The sequence below is a fragment of the Lontra canadensis genome, unplaced genomic scaffold (genome assembly GCF_010015895.1).
Source record: "Lontra canadensis isolate GAN:19392208 unplaced genomic scaffold, GSC_riverotter_1.0 scaffold41, whole genome shotgun sequence".
NCBI classification, from domain to species: Eukaryota; Metazoa; Chordata; class Mammalia; order Carnivora; family Mustelidae; genus Lontra; species Lontra canadensis.
The window spans coordinates 14,337,975-14,357,131 of NW_022631035.1; the positions used below are offsets into that span (position 1 = coordinate 14,337,975).

General features: G+C 45.6%; 1 protein-coding gene across 1 annotated transcript in view; it reads left to right on the top strand.

Annotated features, from left to right (window-relative positions):
• ERN1 (endoplasmic reticulum to nucleus signaling 1) overlaps window positions 1–19,157 on the top strand; it is a 75,014-nt gene that overhangs the window by 13,004 nt on the left and 42,853 nt on the right. Inside the window, exon 2 of the mRNA XM_032870841.1 lies at window positions 12,356–12,476. Within this exon, the coding sequence (XP_032726732.1) occupies window positions 12,356–12,476 (121 nt within the window). The remainder of the gene's footprint in view (window positions 1–12,355; window positions 12,477–19,157) is intronic.

The window sequence follows — 19,157 nt, forward strand, 5'->3', positions numbered from 1 at the left end:
GATGGAGCACCCCAGAAGTTTAAAGACAGAGCTTCAGAGGCGTGGCCAGTCAGAGGTCCCTCAGGTGAGGTCTTGGAAAGCAAAAGCCCTTATACTGGGGTGTGTTCTATAGCTTATTTCACCAAGTGATTTACTAAACCTGCCCATGAAGTTTGGGTGTGTTCTGCTCATACTAGGCTCTAAACCAGCTAAGAAGCACTAGTCTAACATCAGTTTAAGTTAAAACACCAAAGACGACTCACCTGGGGTATGAACACAGATTGTCTGCGTTTGATGTATCAAATATTTCACGTTAGGGGAGGGTTGTTTTCCCTTCTAGATGAGCTTTACACCAATCGGAATAGCACACCTTCCTATTCTTTCTGTAAGCTGCAAGGGTAACAAACAAGCACATGAAGAAGGTTCTGGTTTTGTGGCTCACTGTGCATGAATGTGCCCTTGGGCTTCTCTCTGCTGCCTCAGCCCCACCTTGGCCCATCCCCCGACTCTGCCTTCTCCGGCAGCATGGGCCAATAGGTCTTCAAGCACCGCAAATTATCTTTAGTCTCAGGACCTTTGCATAGGCTGTTTCCTCTGCCCAGGCTATTCTTCCCTTCCTTCCCCTCCTTCCTATAGATCTTAGTTCAAATATCACTCCTTTCGGAAGATCTTCGCCACTGTAATCCCGTGCACCCCTAGCATGAGACCAGAGCAGCTTCTGCTAGGCTCTCATGGTTCCCTCGTGTGCCCTTTTCACAGCACTCCCTGCAGCTTGTCATTCTGCTTGTGTGATTATTTGACTACTGTGGCCCCTTATTAGACTGTAAAGTCCGCCAGGGCAGGCATAGATCTGTTGTGATTAGATGCTGTTGCCTTACGTAGTTCTTGATTAGTTGTCGTAATAATAACGGGCCCTCAGCCGGTGCTCGCTGCATACTAGACCCTGTTCTAAGAACTTGGGGTATGCTGGACCTCCCAACAGCCCTTTGAAGTAGGTATTATTATCGTCCCCATTTCCGGATGAGAAAACCGAGGCACAGAGAGCTGCCTGGGGACGATCTGGCTCCGGAGTCTGCCCTTCTAATAGCCACACCGCCAGGCACTACATGGAAGAGTAACAAATGGAAAATTCTCAAGCATCATCAGGGAACGGAGGTTACTACATGAATGAGTTTCCAGGTAATTCAAATACAGTCCCTGAACTTGAAATGTACAGTTTGGTGAAAGTCTCTTCAGTTATATTCTCCCCCCTGCTTAAATACCACCAGCCAAACATATTTTAACCTTTTCTTAATTATTCAGATTATCAGCACCAGCTCGTGTCTACTTGCTGTCTGCCCATGAGGATAAATGCGGAGCAGTTGAGCTTTGAGACAGAGTGGGTAGTCAGGTGTTTGAGTGTGTTTACTTTCCGATGGCATCTTTGGCCACCACCAGTTTCTTTAATACAGCGATCTTCCCTAGTGTTTACATAACTCTTGCCTTTAACATTCTTAACATTTATTTTGCTTTCTTAGCATTTAAAGAGATGTTGCTGTTCCTCAGTTTTCAAAAGAAAGAACAGATTTGGGAGCTTTGCCACCTTGTCCCACAATGCGGATGCCCTCATGAGCCACTTTATTGACCCAAGAAATCGGCAGTAAGATTGGATGACCTCCTGACGAGGCAGAAGCCTGGCCAGCATGATGACTTTGGGAGGAGAGGCCTCTGGGGAAACAGAGCCTGATGGCAGCCGAGCGGCTCTGTCCTCCCATCCCCACACCAGACGGTCATATTTCCTTTCTCAGGAGGGAGTTTTAGTCTCCTTAGTGTCTGGAAGGTTTTCTACCTTGACCCCAAAGGCCTGGTTAACTTCCTATCGGCAATGCTCTCCCGCTTCTGTTCTCTGCCCACCACTCCATAAACTGGAGAAAGCAGCCCTGTTCCATCGGGCTAGTCCCCTTGCTTTTCTCTGGTTTTTCAGCCCTGGGTTTTTGAATCACAGCTCTGTAGACTTGGTTGTGCCAACAGTCTTCCATCAGTCTCCTTTGCCTTCCTAACTCTGTCCACATGTGTGAGAATTGCATGGGGTTGTATACATTTGCCTCTCAGAGGAGCCTGGAACATAGAGACCTCGGCTGAAATTACGGAAATCTGGTGGCATCAGATTTTTTTTTTTCCACATGAAAAAGTCAGTATTTCAGATCGGCATTTCCTTCCCTTTTCTGTGAGCCTCTTGTTCCTGCTATGTGCAGCAGTGATGGCTTACTGCCTGAGGCCCGTCAGTGTATGTTTGGTCATTAAAATGGTTCTCGCTGTTCAAAGGAGTTGTCCCATGCTGGTCGGTAATGTGTGTTTCCTTGGCACTGGCATTAAAAGAAATGACTCGCTTCATCAAAGGATTTGGCAGTGGCTACTGTGTCATCATCATCATCATCATCATCACGTTCAAAGAGTTGTTTTTTTTTTTTAACCATTGGAACTGGGTTGGATAAATGTGTATCGCAGGAATTTTTTTATGGTGGTGGAGGCTGTGGCCTTTCACTTTTTCTGGTGTTATTCTCATCCACTTAGATCTACAGTGGGATTTTGGGAATTTTTATCCAGAACATTTTCTACAGACCCCACCCACCCCGTCTAATTTGCAGTGCCTTTTGGTATGTTGGGTGTCTGTGTAGAATCCACAAATTACATTTTGGTCTCCTCCAAGAGCTCCTGCACCCCCTATCAGAGCAGGATGCTTGCTGATCTTCCTCTGCCCCGGGCCGAATTCAAAGGGGAGCTCCAGGCCTGAAGTAATTTAGGCTTATGGTTGTCAGAGAGCCGTGATTTTAAAGTAGTGAAATTATAGTGTAGTATAGTGAGCCAAGGACCAGACGGAGAGGCGGAGGAATTGTTTCCAGTCCTACATCTACGGTTAACCATCTCTGGTGCCTTGGGCAAGTCACTTCACTTCTCCAGGCCTTGACTTCCTCTCTCTTTTTCATCTCCAAAATGGCCTGTCTCAGAAGCCGGAAATAGTCCCTGCTGTTTGATCTGTGTCATACGGAGCCATATGGCTTCAATGCCTGTCAGGCTAATTGGAGAGAAGAACGGGGTGTGGCTCACTGGGCGGGTAGGGAAGTTGTATTCCTCGAATGTACTTGTTGCAACAGTGGGGATTCTGTCTAGGGGAGGACAGACTGGCCAGGTATCTCTCTCAACTAGAGGTGGCGTTTCATAGTGTTTAACTTCTATTATAAAGCTTAGCAACATCTGGCAAGCTTAGGTGGCAATTAGGTCATAAATATAGTTGTTTGTAGATCATTTTTATTCCACTAGAGCACTTACCCACTTTTTGCTTGGCCCCAATTGTTCCCCTCCCCCAAAAGAAATCTCTAGCCAATGTAAAGGGTGAAATTGACAGTTTGAAATCAGTTGCAGTTATTAGGAGTGAAAAATTTGGTATCTAATGGAGTCCTGCCCCCTGCCCCCTCTTGGAGTTTTTGAAGGGGGACTTCACCATACGTTTAACTGCACCTGAGTATGCAAACTCCAATAGATGGGATCAGGCTTTCTGTGAGGCTGGTAGTTCCCCACGGCGCTGACGGTTGACAGCGGACTGTTCGTAGTGTAGTTCGTTTCCCATGCTGTTCCATTACGGTAAGTGAGCCTCACAGGGCTCTCAGTTTTTTGTTTTTTGTTCTTTTTTTAAAAGATTTTATTTATTTGACAGAGAGAGATCACAAGTGGACAGAGAGGCAAGCAGAGAGAGAGAGAGAGACAGAGAGAGTAGGAAGCAGGCTCCCTGCGGAGCAGAGAGCCCGATGTGGGACTCAATTCCAGGACCCTGAGATCATGACCTGAGCTGAAGGCAGAGGCTTTAACCCACTGAGCCACCCAGGTGCCCCCAGGGCTCTCAGTTTTTACAAGATCCCAATTGCTGCTGTTTCCCTTTGGCGAAGGCAACTAAATAATAATGGCAACACCTGTATTCTGAATCTCAGCCACTAAATGATTGTGAAACCTTGGGTTTTAGTTTTCATGTCCATAAAATGCTTCGGGGGCTGTGGGGATTTGATAGCACCCGAAACAATGAGGGCTTGTTCCCTCGGCCATGGTGTGCCACAAAGTTTCCCGTAGCACCCTTCATGCCCAAATGTATTTCCCCCTCCCGTGGTGTCAGTATAAGCGGACGGCAGAGCGACCATGAAGACAAACAGAAGTGCCAGCTCCTGGAACTCAGGCACTTGACCTGGGGCCCCAGAACCAGTTTGGGGGGAATATATTCACCTTTTGTAAAAGTAACCTGTCTTTGGGCTAGGGAACAAGCGGACTTGGGAGGAACCTTTTATGACAACCATTAGGAGAGTAGCCTAAACTGAAGAATTATAACTGTCTCGGGTGGTGGTTAATTACACCACACACAAGAATTGCCACAAATGCAGCCTTAACTCTCTTAGCCGCTCAGTTTGGAAACCACACAGGGCTGTTCGGTTAGGCCTTGCCCTTTTCTGCATCCCAACCAGACACTTGACTCCCATCCAAAGCAAATGTCATGGTTACCTTTATTGACTTAGTATCAGGAAACATAACAGTCAGTAGTCCGGTTAGAAGGAACTATCGAGTTGATGGGTTATTACTGACCTACCTGCAGCTCAACAAAGTAGAACAGGGTGAGGAATGATTCTGCAGTAGACAGAGGTCACTAAAACCAGACACAGTTAAACGGACAAATCTCTTAATATCCCTAATGTCTCAATTCTGTTCTTCATCTTTATCCCAAGGCAGTAGACAGGGGACTAAACACAGTGAGTTTTTTGTGTCACTTGGTACCCTTGGCTATATATGGAAGTCTCCATGTTTGGAAAGGAGCACTTTACTGTTGGATCAGAAATGTAAGTGAGATGGGGGTTGGAGAGCAGAGTATGATTCGAATAAAAATCTTTGTCTCTCTCATTAGGCTTTTACATAAGATACCTTCACAGGTAGGCCTTTGGGATCTGCTAGTTTAGCCCCCTCTTCCTGATTAATAAGAGGCTTAATTAAACTCCTGTGGACCTTTTTTTTTTTGGTCAATAAGAGATCTTTTTATGTAATGGGCGTGTGCTGGCAATAACTGGGCACTGATTTCAGTCTTCTGCTGCTTTGATGAATTCTTGATAGTTTTTTGGCAGTCATCTGCATGGTCTTCTATGATGTGATCAGTGGCTCTATTAGGTACTTTTATAAAGCAATCAGAACTGCAAATAGCCAGGCTTTGTTAAAGTTTATAGTCTGAAGTAAATGATATTGCTGTAAACAGAATTATAGATACAGATGCCCTTTTTCTTGAATATTGTTCAGTGCCTGCCAGGGGACCATGTTACAGAATACTATTTTAAGGTACTTTGTGCTGGGGGGTGCCTGGGTGGTTTGGTGGGTTAAGCCTCTGCCTTCAGCTCAAGTCATGGTCTCAGGGTCCTGGGATCAAGCCCTGCTTTGGGCTCTCTGCTGAGCAGGGAGCCTACTGCCCGCCCACCCTCCTGCCTGCCTCTCTGCCTACTTGTGATCTCTCTCTCTGTCAGATAAATAAATAAATTCTTTAAAAAAAAAAAAAAGGTACTTTGTGCTGAATTGACCTATTACCACACAGGTTGGCATGTGTGTGTATACATGTGCATGCACGTGTGCATGAGTAAAGCCCCTAAGGGTGATGTCTTATTATGGCATGCCAGAAAATGTCTTATTGATCTCTCTTAAAATCAGTTCATCCATCCTGTAGCTTTCAGCTAATTATGACCAGCAGAATAATCCGGTCTGTTAGCCATTACCCCTCTCCTCTGCCTTCTTAACCATCAGAGGCCACCTCCTGTACTCCATCCACACAAGCAGTCTCTCTTCCCTCCTTTGGCATTGTACATCCCCCACAGAGAAGGCCCTCCTCATCTCTGAGCATTGTTGCTAAGATTAATAATTGTAAGCTCTGATTCCGTAGCACATTCTAATCCATTCGAAATCCATTATTCTGCATCTGGGGACATGCAGTTTTAACTGTTCTTAAGATCGCATGTATCCTTAAGTAGTAAGACAAAACACCACGGAAATCTTTCTTATCCCATCCTTCCCACGCTTGGAGACTTGTTTTACATCTTACCTGTAAAACCGTAATGTGTGTATATTATCCCAACCAAAATGAACTTGTAAGTCACTTTACCTTCACTTTGCCTCTGTTGCCAGTGCCCGGTAGGTTTGAGGCCTGGCAAGGAGCCACTGCTCTGCATAAGTCAGACCCGGTTGTAGATGGGAGGTTGTAGGTTCCAGGAATTTAGGTACATGCTATCTTGTGTAATAATATTTTATTGGCAGCATGCCAGTATCCTTGCTCTAGTAACGCAAGTATTGTACTTTTAGTTTGGAGGAATGGTTTTCTTAGCCTGAAATAAAGAAACTAAAGCTGGGATTATGCAATGTAAGAGTAATCCAATGAAGATGGAGGAAAAATTAGTTAAAAAAAAACCCCAAAACAACAAAATAAAAAAACTGCCTCTCAACGGTTTATTGGTTTATCTCAATGGTGTATCCTGGAAATTGGTGTGTACTTCTAAAAGAAAAAAAAAAATCATGATGTTATTAGCCTGATTATTATATTCTAATATTATTGTACAAACTGTGTTCTGCTGGAGCACAGGTAGGAAGTAGAGAAGATTCAGAGAAAAGATTGTAACTATTTTTACTGTTTTTGCTTACCTGACTAAGCTACTGCTACAGTGTTGTCATATAGATTGAACTTGGGCTTGACTTGATTGATGGGCATGCCAGCTGAGAAGGATGTGGCTCCCTTGTTCATAGTGGTGGGTCTTCTGGGAGTGTGTGTACACCTCTTTTTCAGGGGGGTGGGTCATCACCAGTGTTGTAAACAGAACCAGCACTACCACACTTACCAAGCAAAGATGACTTTGGAAAGCTGGTAGGAGACACGTGTGCGTGGCACCACTCCTTCCCACTGACTTCAAGATGAAAAGTCTGTGCTATTTTTATTAACTTATTTCTGACCCTTGTTGTTAGGTAGTCAGTGTGTGTGTGGCCTGTTTCTTGAAATGTGTGTCTGAAACTTAAGCACTGTATTTCTTTGGAAAATGCAGCATTTCTGAAAACCCTGATGGGGACCACTGGGTCCCCCCGTTCTGAATCTTGGAGGAGCTGGCGTGTGCTTCCTCGCTCTTCTTCCTTGGTGGGGGGCAGAGGGTGAGTGAAAAGGAGTAGCCACCTCAGTGGTAGACACAGCGCCCAAAATGAAACCAATCCCTGGGCTTTACTGGTTGCTTTCCAGGCACTGGTGAACAGCCTCTTTGCCTGACCAGTCCCAAGTACTAGTTCAAAAATGGGGGTGGGGCGGGTTTGGGAGAAGTGGTTTCCTCTGTTTTTGTGCTGCTTCAACAGATCCAATCTCTGGTGTCCAATTCTCTTTATTAAAGATATTTTTTCTTTCCCTTTTTTTTTTTTAAGATTTTATTTATTAGAGAGAGAGAGAGAGAGCGTGTGCACATGCCCAAGTGGGATGGGCTGGGTACAGAGGGAGAAGCAGACTCCCTGCTAAGCGGGGAGCCCAATGTCGGGCTCCAGCCCAGGACTCTGGGATCATGATCTGAGCCAAAGACACACACCGAACCAACTGGGCCACCCAGGCGCCCCTGAAGACATTTTTTAAACAAAGTTATTTCAGAACTTATTTTAGGAAAGATTTTTTTTCTTACCTGAAATATAAGGTGTTGAATTAATTAATGCAAGAGCAACTAACAGTCAGCTGAGTTTAGAATATCAGAATGAAATTCTCATTTTAATCATCTCTAAGCTGTTGGTAGTTGCTTCCACGTCTTGGCAGAAAGGCAGAATGAGTGGTGTGTTTTATGAAGTGGTGTAGATGCTGAGCTTTGCCTTACCATCAGAACCTTGAACATGAGGATGCAGTTCCAGTACTGCCTTTGTTTTCCCAGGAGAAAGGCTCTTGTTGAAGTCCTGGCCGAGCATGGCTGCCATGAGGGCAGTTCTACCATCACGGAATGAACTTACGTGAAATTAGTCGGTTGTACTAGTGACCCATTGCTCAGCATCCTCTGCCCCGAACTGCCCGGCTTTGTTCATTGTTCACAGCATTGTTACGTCGGGGTCCCCTCCTGGGAGAGAGCGAGCGGGGTCAGACTTGCGTGAGGACCAGCTGGCTCATGGGTGTTTAGTGTTAGGTTAGACTCGGTTACCTGCCACCAGTGTCTCCCCTCCACGGTGTCACTGTGATTACTTCTTAGAAGCAGCCATCAAAGCCAGGAGTACATATCCCGCTCGCTGGAAAAATGAGTCAGATTCCAGGTGGTTAGCTTGAAGCCAATCTGCAGAATCAGCATTTTGTTTACATTTTCAGGCTCTCCAGAAATGAGCGTGTGTAACCGTAGGGCCTCCGGTCATTTCTTCCATCGTAGAGAGAAGGGAGCCCTGGCGGCTCCAATGGCTGGGTGAGCTAACATGCAAGGTCATTATTGTAAAGCAGCATTTTTAGATGTCCAGGTACAAATGGTTCTCAGCTGTGCTCAGTATCCCAGAAGGCATCTGGAAGCTTATTTAATTCACCTTAGTAATAGCAACTGCCTCCGAAGGCAGGCATTTTCACGCTTTCAAAAATGTTGGGGGAGAAAAGCTAGAAATGTTGTCATGTTAATTTGCCATGTGAGAGAATAACAATGTTCACAGTGGCTCCCCGAACATTCTAATTGGAAACCATCAGCAGCCTCCAAAGAAGAGAGAAGCCTGTTGTGACAGGGTTTGTGACGTCAGTGTGGACACTGTGATTAACCGTCAGTGCTCTCAGTTGCTAAATTCAACTTCTAGCCCAACCTGGTATTTCTGAGATTTTCAGAGGACTCTGTTAGTTATGTGATTAGTGTTTTATTTCGATTCACCAACCAACCATAGATAATTGCTCTTCCTGTGGTTTCCAAGATGCTCAGACAAGGCAGGTGTCTTTTGTTTCCACACTAGTAATGAAGCAGCACTGATAGGTTTTAGTAAATATTGACCCATTTGAATATTAATACTGTGATATATTTGGGGGCATTCAGTTCATTAAAATTGTACTGTAGGCTTTAATAACAATGACAGAACTCATCCGTTCCTGGATACGAACTTTTTTTTTTTTATATAAGATTTTATTTATTTATTTGACAGAGATCACAAGTAGGCAGAGAGGCAGGCAGAGAGAGAGAGGAGAAAGCAGGCTCCCCACTGAGCAGAGAGCCCGATGTGGGGCTGGATCCCAGGACTCTGGGATCATGACCTGAGCTGAAGGCAGAGGCTTTAACCCACTGAGCCACCCAGGCAAACTGTCTTACCAAGGGACCTCTTTGTTTCTAAACTTTTGTTTCTGTCTTGTGGACGTTAATGATCAAAGGTGGCCGAGTTGTCTGAGAATCCTAATATGGAAAGCGCTTCATCTGGAACTTACAGGCTTGCTCAAGCTCCTTTAAATGTGAGCTTCTCTCCCACCTGCTCACTGGGCCATCTCCTTTCTATTTTACGAAAAATTCATTGCTGATTACACAATTGTATTATAGAAAATTTAAGAAAATCCAGGAGAAAAAGTGTTTCTATAATTTTGTAATATTTCCTTCATCTTCATATGTATAATTTTTTTTTCATAGGGGCGTGTGTGTTTGTCTTGGGTTGCGAGGGATAGAAATCTAGTTCCAAGAAATGTCAGCAAAGGGGGAATTTCTCATGAGGTTCTGAGAGCCCAAGGACAGGAAGTTGGCCTGAGGAAGGGTAGAAGCCAGGGCACTCACTCTGTCAGCTGTGTTTCTTCTCAGGCTTCTTTCCCCATTTCAGTCTTTGTCTCTCTTCCACCCAGCAAACATTGACAGAAATCGCCCGAGTTTAGTTTTTTACCAGTTGAGCGATCCACAGAGCTCAACACAATTCTTGTGTCATCCTGAGACCTACTTACAAAATGCCTGTTCTTGAGGGAACTTTTGACAGGTGGAGGGGGGCTCAGCAGGCCTTTCCACCTCTTGGTCCCCAGATGTGCACACATTCTTTCCTTTTGATTTATTCAGTCTCTAGACTGCCCACACCTGACATGACCCTGCTGTCCCCCATCAGCTGCAAAGCCATTCTACCTTCTCCGTGGGAGATCGCCTTCAGTCTCGCTGAGCGACAGCCCGCAGTGGTCTTGTCCTCCGGCCACTGTTCTGCAAGCCCGTGTGCTCTGGGCGATGTGCGTTTCGGGTGTAAGCGGGTGCAGATGAAGCTTCTCACCGTCTATACCCTGTAGGCTAAAAGGATTTCATCCCCAAACACTGGACTCCCTGCTAGGGCAGGACCACCCTTGCTGAGGCTTCTGTTTTCCCAGCCAGGTAAAAAGCAGACTCCTCTTCCTTGGGTTGAGGATTCACACCGAGGATAGGCTGAGCCAGCAGTGGGGAAGGTTGCTCTCGGTTCTCCCGTTCTAGGTGAGTGGCCCTGGCTCTGCTCGAAGGAAAGGGTAGAGCCTCTTCACCTCCAGGCCAGGAGCCGGCAAGGGAGGACAGTGTAGCAGCTGCTTCGCCCCCTCTGCCGGCGGGTCTCCACCGTGGAGAAGGAGTGCAGGGACCCGGTGTTTGTCCTGCCATCTCCGGCTGTTTTGGAGACAGACATGGGGCTTTCCTTCTTAAGCAACTAACTAAGTGCCATCCTGGTTCTTACCAAGAGTGGGCAGGTGTTTCGGGGTCAGGCTGCTGTGCACAGGTGAACCCCCAGTCTTGTTGTTTAGTGCTAAAAGCCAGCCATACTCCTGTATTTTAAAATTTTTGTGCCCAGATCCAAACTCCCACAGTATAAGCGAGTTGTGTCGGCCCATTTTTAATTGAAGACCCCCAGGAACCGGATAATTTGTGGGACAGTGTGCTGACGAAGAGAAAATCTTACTACAAGGTGGCGTGGCTGAATGTCCCAGACCTCAAAGGGGTGTTGTCCCAGGAACCCTTACGAGCCATCCCCTGTACATGTGTGCATTGCACGTGTGTACATGCGTGTGCGTTCACACACAGCTGCTTTTGTGGAGACTGCGTGGGGGAGGGTACAGTTCTTAGCCAAGCTAGAGGACAAGCAGACCAAAAAAATCTGCCCAGTATAATCGTCACCACAGTGTACATTAAATCTTGGATTCTATATTTTTCACATGAAGACTGATAGAAGCATTTTTCTGCGTTGCTGTAAATTTTCCCAAAGTGCTATTTTAATGATTGCATAATATTCCATTGAGTGGGGGGCGTCTGGGTGGCTCAGTGGGTTAAAGCCTCTGCCTTTGGCTCAGGTCATGATCCCAGGGTCCTGGGATCGAGCCCCGCATTGGGCTCTCTGCTCAGCGGGAAGTCTGCTTCCCTTTCTCTCTCTCTGCCTGCCTTTCTGCCTGCTTGTGATCTCTGTCTTTCAAATAAATAAATTTTAAAAATCTTAAAAAAATTCCATTGAGTGTATGTGTCATAATTTATTTCAGTCATTAAGATCTTGGAAATTCAGATCTTTCCAGTTTTTGTGTTTGTTAATGGGATACAACGAGCGCCGTTGGGCACACAGCTTTTTCCATATCTGAAACTATTCAGGATGTAGAAGTAGAATTATAGGATCAAAAATGTGAGCACTTTTGTGCTTTCCAGAAAGAGTGCACCAACTTCTAATTTTCATTGCCACCAACGATGGATGAGAAAGTAAATTTCACCACCTTTGGCTCTTTTCTGTAAAGAGAGTGCGTGTTTTAACTCATTAAGCATAAAAGGTACATTTTTCTTTAAATTATATTTTGATTATAAATGAAGAACAATTTGGGTTATGTTTTTCATACATTTTATAACATACTTTTTTGAAATCTTGTTTTCTTGTTACATAATTTTTTTATAAAATGAGAGCTGTTTTTTCCTATTTTGCTTTAAACACTTTCCCCTAATATTTCGCCTTTTTATAATTCTGTAAGTGCATGCGGGTATATGTGGTATGTTGGCATTTTTCTCTACCATGGAGATTTGCAAGATGACCAGGTTTTAGAAGGTGAAGTATACCAAGAGAAGGAAGTCCATTAGAAAGCTGAGCATACTTTCTTCCCGTTTCAGTGGGGGCTACCCGTGGATTATTTCAGAATCCTTGTCTTTGTCATATCAGGTTATAAGCCTGTCTGTCTGCAGGAAGGATTGCTGCTGAGATAGCATAAAGCGACCTGGGGTCTAGTGCTGACTTGGCTGTTGTCTAGACATGTGTCCTTGGACGTAGGTTCTGTAACTGCAACGTCTTCGTCTGTGAGGTGGCGGATTTTAGAAGGAAAACTTCTGGGGTATCCCCGGGGGTTCTGTGTGTGGTTGCGCATGCCCAAGATGAAGAATCCTATTGAACACAAAGATTCTTCCACATCTCATTGCAGATTTTTGGAAGTCCCAGCACAGTGACGCTTCCTGAAACCTTGTTGTTTGTGTCAACTCTGGATGGAAGTTTGCATGCTGTCAGCAAGAGGACAGGCTCGATCAAATGGACTTTAAAAGAAGGTAATTTTGGCTTTGGACCTTGGGTGACATGGGCATTTGCTCAGCTGCTTTCTGAGGAAACTTATTCCAGAAAAAGAGAAAAACAGTTACACATCTTTAATAAAATTAAAAAGGATAGTGGCATCAAGGAGAAGAGAGGGAATTATACTCAGCTTGAATGGGGATCATTCACCAAATGCATCAATTAAAGAGGCAAGCTTTATCTTTTTTTTTTTTTTCCTTTCCAGATTTCATGTTTAAGTAGCTCTAGGCTTTTCTATTAATAGTTCTAGCTGGTAGGTCTTTCACAAAGGCACACTACATTAAATTTTTTTAAGTTCTATCTAATGATTAGAATCTTGTAATCATAATTATAAGAACTATCTTCTGTAACCTCATATTACTCATTTGTTTTTATAGAGGCTGAAATCCTCGAGGGCTGTAAAATTTGACATTCATCCAAGCTAGCCACTTTATTGGGTCTTTACGTTGAGGGAAGTGAAAGACTGAGCTTGTTTCTCATTTAATCTGCCATGCCTCCTTTTTTATGATCTTGTCTTCCTGGTGATAGTTAGCAGAGGAGTCCTACAGCTGGGAAATGGTATTTGATTTCCAAAGTAATCTTCTTGGATAAAGCCATGCAAATCCAAGGATTTGGGGCTTTCAGAGTCTTTCTTCTCTATTATTCTGTCCAGTAATAATTCTGATTTGGCTGTAGATTAGAGTCTGACCAGCATGCTCTCTTTCGTCACTGCTCTGTGACGTGACTCATTATTTTCATGAGCACAGCGAGTATTTTTCCTTTGATAGTAAAATGTTCCAAAACAGTGTTTTAAATGGACAAAAATTGGCATATGTCAGAAGGTCACACACCATTTTACCAGTTCGACAGCAAACCTAGTTGCCACCCAGAGATGATGGCAGCTGGGGTACCACAGACCACCTGCCTCACCTGTCTGGCTCCTGCTGGGCTCAGCAGGAACCCTAGGCAGCTGAAAGGACCAGAGCTCTCGGGAGGGGGTGGCCACGGGGAGACTAAGGAGCCGGCTTTTGGCGTTGCATTACAGGCTCCCAGAATGTTATCTGTACTTTCTCTCCTTCCTATTTGAGCCTTTTAATGTTTTTAGTTTTTATTTTTATTAAAATAATTTTTTTTAAACTTATTCATTTGAGAGTGAGCATGTGCAAGAGCATGAGCAGGGATGGTGAGAAGCAGACCCCCTGCTGAGCAGGGAGCCTGCCTTGGGGCTCCATCCCAGAACCCCAGGATCATGACCTGAGCGGAAGGTGGGCGCTTCACCGCTAAACCAACTGAGCCTCCCCGGTGGCCCACCTTTTAACGTTTTTAAAACAAAAGGACCGTTCTTTAAATTTTCACAATTTCTGATTTTGTCCAAAGGCGAATTCAACAAATCCTCAACAGAAGGATTGAGATAAACATTGTTACTGTTGAATATTAGGGCTGGGTGCTCAGTCTCAGCGTTCCCAGGCAGGGCATTTTTGGCCCAAACTACTTCATTCTTGTTCTTTGTTTCTCCCTGCATGTATTGTTTTAAATTGATCTTGTCGAAGTCTTCATTTCTACAAGTAGCCTTGGCTGTATCTGGCAAAACTGTGTCTCACCTTGTTTGTTACTTAGTCAAACATAAAAATCCATCTCTTCTTTCCTATACTTTATTTTTAATTTTTTAAAAGGTTTTATTTATTTATTTATTTGACAGAGAGCACAAGCAAGGGGAGCAGCAGGGAGCCCAGTGTGGGGCTCGATCCCAGGACCCCAGGATCATGACCTGAGCTAAAGGCAGCCGCTTAACCAACTGTGCCACCCAGGCGCCTCTCTTCTCTCCCATACTGTAGAACTTAAAGAATTGTTCTCTCTTTTACTTAATTAACGAGTGTTTAGAGAATCTAGTCTGTGAAGGATACTTTGTAGGGCACTGAGAATAAGCAGCCTGTCCTTGTCCTCAAGGAGCCCGCAGCCTGATAGGGAGAAATGACAGGTGCCAAGCTCCAGCACAGACCCAGGGTTTCTAAGGGAGGTGGTAGGGACTTCGAGGCCTGCAAAAGGGGCAGCAGGTCTGGGGTGTAGGAACAGGTCCTGTCTGAGAGGAGCTTAAGTACACAGGCGGTGGGAGAGAAGCCAGAGGGGATGTTGACCCCTATGGTAGCATCGAGGCTTTTGTATTTGAATGAGCAGGAAGCTGGGACCATTAATGTGACAGCAGGTGAGTGACTCAACAGGTTTAAACCTTTAATCCTGCAATGGAGTGTGGGAGTGTGGGCTGGCGACAGGGAGGCCAGGCTGTGCAAAGGGGGGCAGGGAGAAGGGGAAAGGTGGGACAGAAATACAATCAGTAGAATCCAGCAACAGATTAGGGAAGCAGAGCAGGGAGGTGTTAAAAGACACTTAAAGGGAGAATTTGAGAAATCTCAGCAAGGTCTAGTAATTTCAAGTAATATTTAAGATGTTCTAAGTCTCATTTTTCCGAGAATAGGTTGGCTTTTTTTTAGTTAAATTCAGTCCTGGATTCCAGTAGCTGTATAAAATATTATAATATGTATTTCTACAGATCTATGTACTATGTCTATTACAGTATATATATACATACACACACACACACACACACACATATATATATATATTTTTTTAAAGATTTTATTTATTTATTTGACAGAGATCACAAGTAGGCAGAGACAGAGAGAGGGAGAAGCAGGCTCCCCGCTGAGTAGAGAACCCAATGAGGGTCTCGATACCAGGACCCTGAGATCATGACCTGAGCCAAAGGTAGAGGCTTTAACCCACTGAGCCACCCAGGTGCCCCTATACATACATACATATATATATATATGTATATATGTATGTATGTATTTCTATACAAAGATTAGAAGTGATAATGTATACAGACCCTGAGTTTTTAATTCAGTTTTAATCTTGCAATTTTTTAAATATTTTTTTTAAAGATTTTATTTATTTGGCAGAGAGCGATCACAAGCAGGCAGAGAGACAGGCAGAGAGGTGGGGGGGAAGCAGGCTCCCCGCTGAGCAGAGAGCCCGATGCAGGGCTCTATCCCAGGACCCTGAGATCATGACCTGAGCTAAAGGCAGAGGCTTAACCCACTGAGCCACCCAGGCACCCCTTAATCTTGCAATTGTAACTAAAGTTTTCAGAATTGGTATTTTTAAACCATTAATCTGTAAATCACCTTTAAAGGTATCCCCACATTGTTCTAGGCCCTGAGGATACAGCAGTTGATTGAAACAGACAAAATCCTGCCCTCCTAGAGCTTTCATTCTAGTGGAAAATGGACAAGGAAATAAATTAGCAGACTTTATAGAGGAAAAGTAAAGCAGGGCAGTGGAATTAGGGAGTACCAGGTTTTGCGGGGGTGGGGAGCTGTAATTTTAAGCAGGAATGATGCCCCTGGGAAGGTGTCATTTGAGCAAGAACTCAAGGCGGCAGGGGAGTGTTTAGGCAGAACGTAGCAGGGACAGAGGTGGGAGAGTCCTTGGGCCAGTGGAGGAACCGTGTTGGTGTGGCTGGAGGGAGAGTCGGGGGTAAAGGAGAAAAAGGGTAGCAGGAGGTGAGCGCAGAGCACCGGTCACGTGAGGACACATAGACTGTCTTCATAGACTATTTATTATAAAAATGCCCCTGCTAATGTCCTGGAATGAAATGTGTAAGACCATAAGCTACACACATGCACACACACAGTTTCAGAAAGAAATGCATGTATTACCCAGCTAGTAATCTAACACTGGAATAATGGAAAAGTAACTTTTACTCACGTGTATGTGATTTAACACGTAATGCTCTGACACACCGTGATGCTCCACCTCCGAGTGAACGCGGTGCCTGCTACCATGGACCAAGTGAAACACCGGGATCCTGATGGGGACTGGGTTTCCAAGACGGTGAATAATTCTTGGTAACGCTCCAAACCAAAGCAGTGTGACCTCAACCGATTTATACAGTAGTTACCTTCTGCAAAGATGAGCTTTATAAAATTATGCGAAAAGTGCCTTTGTACTTTTACACAAGTGAGGTTGTGGGCTCGGGGAGCTATTAAAGGCCTTTGGCCTGTGGGAGGGTCTGACAGATGTGAGAGCGTGTATAGATTTGGGATGGGCTTTGGCTCTGCAGTGCTCTCTGCCCCACACCTAGTGCTTGTGTTCCCCCCTCACCTCCCATACACCCCCCACCAGTCCCTGGGACCACTAAGAAATGCCCTCACAGATTTCCCGAGTGCCAGCAGGCTGTGCCCTCCCCATAGAGCCATAGGGCCTGGTGGCTGGTGTGAGGAGGTTGGCCTTTTTGAAGTCACCATTGGAGATAGCTGAGCAGAGGGTGACATGCCATGGTATTATGGACTGATGTTTGTGTCCCTCCAAAATTCACGTGGTGAAGCCTTACCCCACTGTGTGATAGTATTTGGAGGAGGAGCTTGGGGGATTTAGCTTAGCTGAGGTCATGAGGGACCCCCCCCCACCCACCCCATGATGGGATTACTGTCCTTTTGAGAAAAGGAAAGGCCCGGAGCTCTTGCTCTCTCTCACCATAAGAGAACATGGCAAGAAGGCTGCCATCAGCAAGCCAAGAACAGGGCTCTCCCCAGAACCCAACCACGCTGACACCCTGATCTTGGACTTAAAGCCTCTGGAACTGTGAGAAAGAAGTGTCTGTTGTTGAAGCCACTAAAGCTGTGGTATTTTGTTGAGGCAACCCGCGATGACTAAGACACCTGGCCTCCACTTCACAGGGTCGGCATGTGCTGTGTTGAGACTGAGCTGAGGAGGCCAGGAGGAAGCTGCAGACTGGGTGGAGGCTACTGCACCAGTCCAGGCAGGGGAGGCCACAGGTTTGGGCCTGAGTGGCAGTGGGGAATCAGAGTCAAATAGAAGAGACTGCTGATGGAAATAGACACCCCTGTGACTCCTCAAACTGAGGTTAGACAGACTATATATACCTGTTATTCCATTTCATGGTTTCCCGATTTGTTTACTCATTTCAGGGGCCAACAAGCTGGGAGAGTTTTGTTTTCTTTTTTTCTTTCCACAGATTAGTTTTGGCAGGTGCTTTTGTTCTTCACCCAAACATGTGTTGCTGTTCCCAGAAGTGGAGATTTCTTACACCGCAGCAGCAAACTGCACCTAGTACAGAAAATGAGTTTTGTTTTCAGAAACTAACTTGAGTTGTGACATAGCAAGTGAGGTGCGATCTTTCTAGGCTGCGATTTTGTGACTGTAGCCACACCAGAACTGTCAGTCTTTGTCTGAAATTTCACCAGTGAAGACAGTTAGGGTGTTTGCTTTCTGCACTTTCAGCCCAGACGCAAACGGAAAGCATTGCTGCCGTGTGTGGCATCAGGTCCGTTTTCTAAAGCCTGCTTTGGCTTGGTGAGGCTGAAAAGCTTTTCTTTGGTATCTCCAGGGCTGGTTTCAGGCTTCTTGCATTCACCTTGAAAATACTCTTTATTAAAATGAACTAGAATTATTTAAAAGACTAAACTAGACAAAACAGAGTAAAAGAAACACTAGAGTTATAGGGGAAGATTTTCTTCAGGTGTCACGTGTGTTTGCCTTTCTTACCACATGCCTCTTCCCTTGGTTCCTGCTGGTGCCGACCACTGCTGCGGCCCCCCGAGTTGCATAAGTGTAGCATGATGCTTTGCCACTCGCTGAGTTCTGTCATGGCGACCGAAGTAGTGTCTCTCAAATCTGACTCCTTCTCGCTGCCCTCCTTGCCAGTGCCTTAGCCAGGCCCTCAACATCCGTTCCTACATCAGTATAGGAGCTTCGAGCTATCCTTCGGCCATCACGCTGCTGTCAGACCTGACCTCTAATGACACCACGGACCATGCCACACCCCTGCTGAGCTAGCCTTGTGCCCGCCAAGCAGCACTCCAGGTGTGGTCTGCCCAGCCGTCTGCGAGAAGTCCAGGAGGGATCCCAGGCGTCATCCACGATGGGCTGGAATTTTCAATAGCTGGTCCTTCCCCACAGTTAGAGAAGCACCGGTTTATAGGGTCGCGTCTGACCTCCTTGGTGTACAGGCAAGGCCCTTCACCATCCAGCCCTCACCCACCCCTCCAGGCCTCAGAGACACAGGGCCTTGGCTTGTGTTCCCTCCCCATCAGCAGCCTGCAGTGTTGGACAGGCTACTAGTCATCCTTCAGGAGCCCCTTCGGAGGCCACCTGCTTCACCCCTCCAGCTGGGTGAGCCCCTTCCTCATGTGGATTCGGGGGTACTTGTGTTGTGCATTTTAGTTTACGTTTGTCTTCCCACTGAATTCTGACTTCTTTTTTTTCAATTTATTTTTTAATTTATTTTTGAGAAAGAGCATGGGGGTGGGCGGGAGGAGAGGGAGAGAGAATCGTAAGCAGGCTGCTCACTCAGCACAGAGCCTGACACGGGGCTTGACGTCATGACCCTGAGATCATGACCTGAGCTGATATCAAGAGTCGGACTCTTAACTGACCGAACCTCCCAGCTGCCCCTTAAATTCTAACTTCCCGAGGCTGGGCTCTCTAGACGGCCAGGGACGCTCCGTAAATGTCTCAGGACCTAATGCTGACTTGGGCCCCAGAACCCTTCCCACTAAGATGTCTTTTGGAGGCCTGAGAACAGATGAGACTAGACTCTGCCCCCGTGGGATGTGTCATCTGTCACTTGGACCATTGTCACAGCAGGTTCCAGTTTCATG